General features: G+C 46.5%; 1 protein-coding gene across 1 annotated transcript in view; it reads left to right on the forward strand.

Annotated features, from left to right (window-relative positions):
- RTF1 (RTF1 homolog, Paf1/RNA polymerase II complex component) overlaps positions 1-6316 on the forward strand; it is a 50195-nt gene extending 43879 nt beyond the window's left edge. Inside the window, exons 12-18 of the mRNA XM_053928988.1 lie at positions 558-635; positions 1200-1321; positions 1485-1542; positions 1975-2052; positions 3002-3097; positions 3858-3969; positions 4205-6316. Of these exons, the coding sequence (XP_053784963.1) occupies positions 558-635; positions 1200-1321; positions 1485-1542; positions 1975-2052; positions 3002-3097; positions 3858-3969; positions 4205-4311 (651 nt within the window). The 3' untranslated portion in view covers positions 4312-6316. The remainder of the gene's footprint in view (positions 1-557; positions 636-1199; positions 1322-1484; positions 1543-1974; positions 2053-3001; positions 3098-3857; positions 3970-4204) is intronic.
- The last annotated feature ends 559 nt before the right edge of the window (positions 6317-6875 follow it).

Here is a 6875-nt window from a genome sequence, read left to right on the forward strand (position 1 = left end):
AGGCTGCAGGTTCCCAAAAGCCGCTGTTAGAGAAGAGCACGACTTTCTTTTCTTTCTCCGTATCTCGATGTTTTAGCTGTGCCACCGTTGCATGAAGGTGAGGGGTTGCTGATACTGCTATCTTACTATTTATAGTTTATCAAGATTTTTTCTGTACATTCTCATTTGAAGTCATAAGCTATAGAAGTGTATTCAGGGTTCAGGGATCTGTATTCTGCTAGGCTTGGTCCTTCAAGAGTTCTTTTTTCTCCAAAACATTTTGGTAAAATTTTTTGATCTCTGTTCTCTGACAGTGACTAGCCTTAGAATACTGGGCCTTTGGGCTGCCGCTGTTTATCGGTACATGTTCCTTCAGACTGTCCTGGAAGAATCTCCGTGACCCCAGAAGCAGGACAGTATCCCGTAGAATGAACTTGCTCGCTCTCTGGGGCATGCCACTGCTGTGGGAAGAGCAGCCCCCTTTTAACTAGCTGCTTGCCTCCGAAATGGGCTTACTTAGCCTGTTTACAAAAACAGTTTAGGAATGCCTCACTGCTGGTATCTCCTCTCTGGTGCAGATTGTAAAAGAGAAAGAAAGGTTCAGGAAAGCTCCACCCAACTATGCTATGAAGAAGACTCAGCTGCTAAAGGAAAAGGTAAGGACCGGCACCCCAATCCCCACCCCCCCCCATCCCTGTCTTGTGGGAAGATGAGGAAATGAGACTTGTTCGCCCTCTGTCAAGGTAGTGGTGGCAGGATTTTCCTTTCTATACACTGATCTCACTTGTTCCATTCTTCTTATTTTCCTATCACTTCGGTGTCATGTGCAGTCAGACAGACCCCAGGGTAGTATGAGCACTGGGACTGAGCAGATGAGTGTTATTGCCAAGCCCAGATGCATTAGGTGGCTTTCCATGCTTCACATCAGGAAGGGGCGAGCCTCGCTGGAGTGAGTGAGCCGTAGAGGGACCTGGGTTCTAAGATTAGTATTTACACATCACTGATACCAAGGGCCCAGAGCCAGGTAGCTGTACCACCAGAGCCAGGACGGTGTTACTACCGTAGTAAAAATGATCACTTTGCATTTGTAAAGTTTGTTTTCAGCATTCTTTCACATCTGTCATTTGTTCTTCATTTGAGGTAGCGTGGCTGTGCTGGAAGTCAGGGGAGACTTGATTCAAATCATAGCCAAAAACACACACTTTTTTCTCGGTGTGCAGGCCATGGCTGAGGACCTGGGGGATCAGGACAAGGCCAAGCAAATCCAAGACCAGCTGAATGAGCTGGAGGAGCGGGCAGAGGCCCTGGACCGCCAGCGGACCAAGAACATATCGGCTATCAGGTATGTTATAGAGCCTGCTTTCACTGGGCTCCTGTCCTCAGCCCACATACCTTGCCACAATTCTCAGGCAAATCTGTACGTTCTGTGCTACACTCTGAGGTCGGCACAGTGGTTTCCTCCCTCCCTTCAAGCCCACTGACTCCTCCCCTTGTTTACCCCGTAGTTACATTAACCAGCGGAACCGGGAATGGAACATTGTGGAGTCTGAGAAGGCCCTTGTGGTGAGTGAGATGGCTATATCTGGGTCACCGAAAGTCATCTTAATTAATAAAATGATATGAAATCCTCTCAGCATCTTGCTTAAGTTTATTTTTTAAATTATTGAAATAATGTATTCACTGAACATACACGTATTCTCTCTGTATATACACATACACCAATATAACCTATTAATTTATGCTGAAAAGCAGCAGTTTTCTGCCCTGTCTTATTTGTCCCCACCCTTAGACTCTACTCCACAGTATTTGTTTTTATCCATTTCCAGGTGAGTTCCTTAGGTCGTTGCCCCGTATCTACTCCGGTGCTCGTGCAGGGGGCAGAATGACAGGCAGCTTGGACTTTCCCAGGACCTTGCGAGGACTGTTGTTTAAGTGTGAGCTCATGCTGAGAGGAGGGAGGAGAGACAGTTCTGTAGTGCACGCTCTCTCTTTCAGGCTGAAAGTCACAACATGAAGAACCAGCAGATGGATCCCTTTACCAGGCGGCAGTGCAAACCTACCATCGTGTCTAACGTGAGTGCCTGAAGAGGGCGCTTCAGTCAGGACCTAGATTCGGGGACATACAGTGAATTCCATTAGGAGATAATGAAGAAGTTAAAAATAATGTTGTCTTAGTGGGATTTGCTTGCCTCAAACTCTTGGGTCTGGATTCTTCCTTTTTTATCTTGCTGTAGGACATCCAGGTGGTAAGAACCTGGCATGGATTTACAGAAACCTGTAGACTAAACCCCCTGTGCCACAGACATTAAGAATGTGTAGGCTGAGCCCTGGCTGCTGTGGCTCAGTGGGTTGAGCGCCGGCCTGCAAACCAAAAGGTTGCTGGTTCGATTCCCAGTCAGGGTGCATGCCTGGGTTGCAGGCCAGGTTCCTGGTTGGGGACATGTGAGAGGCAACTGACTTTCTCTTATATGTCAATAGTTATCTCCCTCTCTTTCTACCTCTCTCCCCCCTCTCTCTAAAAATAAATAAAATATTAAAATAAAGCCCTGGCTGGGGTGGCTCAGTGGATTGGGCACTGGCCTACAAACCAAAGGGTCGTTTGTTTGATTCCCTGTTAGGGCACATGCCTGGGTTGCGGGCCAGGTCCCCAGTGAGAGGCATGCCAGGGGCAGCCACACATTGGTATTTTTCTCCCTCTCTTTCTCCCTCCCTTCACCTGTGTCTAAAATGGATAAATAAAATCTTTTTTAAAAAATATTAAAATAAAAATGGTTAAGATAATAAATCTTACATTTGAAAAAAAAAGAAATGTGTAGGCTGGGCCACCAACTAGGCCTGACTAGGCTGGGCTTGGCTTCAAAGCTTTTGATTGCCTCTTTTTGCCGCCTTGAAGAAAACCCCACTGAGCTGCTGATGGGGCCGCCGGGGTGCTTGTATGTTAGTGGCGGTAGGTGGGAAAGAGTCACAGTAGGACTGTGCTTAATGTTGAACACTCTGTAAAATAACTTACTTTCTCTTTCAGTCCAGAGACCCAGCTGTTCAAGCTGCCATCTTGGCCCAGCTGAATGCAAAATACGGTTCTGGAGTGTTACCAGATGCTCCAAAGGAAATGAGCAAGGCAAGCACAGCACTTCCCAGCCCTGCAGCCTGTGGAGCTAGGCTGTCGGCCTGGGCTCCGGAGCAGGCACCTTGCCTAGTCTGGGCTTGATTTTCCCACCTGGAGGAACATGGAGTCCTGCTGGCCATCTTTTCTCCATCTGAGTCATGTACAAACGTGGTGACCGCTGTTGAAGTTTGGTCAGCTGACCTAAATTCTAAACCCAACACCACTACTTACCTAAGGCCTTTACTGCGGCATTAGGCAACTGACATCTAGTCCTCTGGTCCACATTTTCTCTTACGTAAAATGGGCATGATACTCTGTACCCTACCCACCTTACAGGATAATTAGGAGGAGCAGATGGCATGTAGGGATCAGACAGTTACAAAAGTGAGAGCTCTTTGAAATGAAGACGTTAAACTGAGAGGAACTGCCCATTCAGAAGTACCTTTCTGCCTTAGTTAGGCCTTTCCCTGTGCAGCCCAAAGTATCCCAGGAATCCCTGAAACCTTAGGTCAGAAGGTTGGCTTGTCCTAAGCCTATCCTTTCTACCCTCACACCACAGACACCAGCCTGCCCTCTCCTCTTTGCCTTTAGGCTTCAGAAAAGAAACTTCTTTGTCTGTGGCCTCCTGGCCTCTGAGAAAAGGAATTAGAAAAGGGCCTTAGTAGGAAGACCTAATGAACTTAAGCAAGAGCTTTGACCATTAGTGGCTGCTGCTGCTTTAAGTGCACTTACATTTATATTTTTATAATTAGTTTTTCTCTTCACGTTGCAGGGTCAGGGAAAGGATAAAGATTTGAATTCTAAGTCAGCCAGCGACCTCTCAGAAGACTTGTTCAAAGTACACGATTTTGATGTGAAGATCGATTTACAGGTTCCCAGCTCAGGTAGGTGAGGGTGGGGTGGTGCTGGCCAAGGATCAGGTAGCTCCGTGGCCCTCTCAGCTTGCAAGGCGGCCTGTTTCAGGGAAGAAATGGGCATTTCTGCTCATCAGTACTTACAGAGGCTGCAAGAGTGTTTTGAGAGGGAATAGGGACAGTTAGGAAGGCCACTGAAGAGTGAAGCACAAGACGAAAAGAACTGCAGATTCCTCAGCTGCCAATTTGCTCTTCTTTCCCATAGAGTCAAAGGCTTTGGCCATCACCTCCAAGGCTCCACCAGCCAAGGATGGGGCTCCACGGAGATCTCTGAACTTGGAAGACTACAAAAAACGCCGGGGGCTTATCTGAGCGCACCCAGCCTGCTGCTTCTGACCCTGCATGCCCCATCGGTGGCCCACCGCTCCTCTTTTCCTTTGATTTGCCCTGTTTGGGCTGGAGCAGCAGTAGAAACTGGGAAGAGACTCTAAACTGCCAGTCGCCTGTAATATAAACCATTAACTGTATAGACCCCCCCCCCTTGTCCGCACCATCTCCCATCAACACCTCCTCCCGCCTGGGCCTCATGCAGTGTGGATCTGGGCTCTTGGGCTTTATCCATGTCTTTAGATTTGTGTTTGCCTTTTTTTTAAACTGGCACAGTTCATTGGCCACTCTGCACACATTCAGTATTACTGTGGAGCTGGGCTTCTTTCTGGAGCCCCTGGCGGTGATAGCGGCAGCACTAGGCAATCTCCTCTCGATTGCCTTGGACCCAAACCTTGGACATTTGGCATCTGGCCCTCGTGGAAGGAGCGGGTTCTGAGCACCTACAGTTCTTCCTGTCTCTTCATCTTTCTCTTCTTCCCATCTCTGCAGAAGAGGGGTTTTCAAAACCAATTTAGTTTCCAAAAAGTGTACATTTGTGGGGAGGGAGGGGGGTCTATTTGTGAGAGAGAGAGAGAGAGAGTGTGTGTGTGTGTATGTCTGTAAGTGTGTGGGTTTTTTATCATTTTTTTTAAATGCAGTACTCTTTGTATCGGTCTGTCATGGGTCTATAGCTGTTTCAGATTTTTTTCAGCTGTACTTGAGCATCTGAAACTGCAAGAAAGAAACTCATTAAATGTGATTCTTCTCTAAACAGGCCTGGCTGCTGTAGCTGTGTAACTTCCTCTTCCCTACCTCCTCTTCCTCAGCACCTCCCCACCTCGGAGAAAACGCCCCAGTTCAGCCCCTCCCCTGCAGGCTGTGTCCTGGCAGGCAGGTGGGAGGGAAGCCCACAGCCGAGTGCCAGGGAGGGCAGTGCAGGTGTCCTGCTTATCCCATGGGTACGGCCGCAGCTTCTTGACTGAACGTAAAGTGAACTTTTTCCCGCCCCTTGTACTTGTCTCTTTCTAGTGGTTCTGTTTTGCTGTTTCAGTAAGCATAATATTTTGTTCTCAAGAGAAAGTATTGGACATCATGTGGAGAGAACGAGCACACGGAGATTTAGGTTGCAGATGTTACAGGCATGTGCAGTTGTGTGTGTGTGTACATATATATATGGTAAGCTAGGGTGGAGCCGGCAAAGAAGTGTGTGTGTGTCTTTATGAAATGTTTGCAAAGAGATAAGCTGACTGCTTGATAATCATTCTCAGGTGTAAAGCTCCAAGTGTAAATAAAAGTGGCATTTAACAAATCTTTTCAGAACAAAGTACAGCTGACTATATATACCAAGAACTAAGCTAAAGAAACAGCTGAGAGCTGCTGATTTCCACAAAAGGGAGAGGAATCTAGAAGCTCTGCTTTGCACTTCTTCCTTACTTTTCTGTAAGGAAGTAGGGTGATGGGAAATCATGGAGTTAAGTTGTATTTAAACATAAAAATAAACTTGCTAAATAACTCTTCTGGGTTTAGTAGAGCCTCAGTGTTGCTTTAACTTAGTTTACACTTTTTTATTTTAAAAAGGCAGTAATGGATGGTTTTTTAAAAGTATTGTGATTGTAAAATTGGTAAGTCTGACTGTCACACAGCTATGTGGTAGCTGTGACAGTTCATTGGGATGGAGGAGTGGTGATGGGCTCATTAAAATCGTCCGTACTTGAACAGTCCATTGACCGGAACCCTTCGTACACCGTTGTGTAAATGCGGAATCACAGACTGTTAAACATTGGACTCTGGCGGAGTCCCGGAGGCTGCTGGGACCTCTCCTATCATGACAAACGTGTTTTGTTTTGTTTTTTTCTCTTTCTGGTTTTAAAAGACATGAAATTATAGAATCATATAATTTGCTGGAGTCATTCTGATTCACCATGTAGATCTGTATTTAATATCATTTGGATTTGGAGAAGTGTCGATTACGTTATGGCTGTGTAATAAAATTTTTATTAAAACTGCATCACACTGTAGCCACTTCACCATTACCTCCCCACATGCAGCTGCTGAAACTTTCGTTCTGAGACGCCAAAATAGCAGGGAGAAAAGCCAACCAAAGAAGACCGAAAGTTAACTCATCACCTGAGTAGCCTGCTTGGTGATTGGAATCAAGACCGAGGACTTGGCTCCAGTCTCAACTGAGGCAGGGCCTCCGAACTGAGAGCTTGACCAGGCCTAAGACATGAAATTACAGAATCAGCGGGGTTTCATGGTATTTCTTGTGCTGGGAAAAAGCTGCAGAGGCCCCCACACTGCATATGCCACCTCCCCCCACAACATGGTTTCAGTGTTGAAGGGGGTAGTACCTAAGGCTGTTTTATACATTTTCACTTCCTTCCAAGAAACGAAAAGGCCAGTGTCCATATGCCTAGCTCATGATGTATGGGTCTGTTTGTCTGTCTTGCTTCTGACAGGTGCAGGGAAAGTCTACGCCTGCAGCTTCCCTTGAAAAAGAATGCTTTGTTTTCTTTGTTTTTGTTGTAAAATCCTGACCTGTCACTCAAACTGTACAGATATTTGTA

Source organism: Desmodus rotundus, chromosome 7, assembly GCF_022682495.2.
Source record: "Desmodus rotundus isolate HL8 chromosome 7, HLdesRot8A.1, whole genome shotgun sequence".
NCBI lineage: Eukaryota > Metazoa > Chordata > Mammalia > Chiroptera > Phyllostomidae > Desmodus > Desmodus rotundus.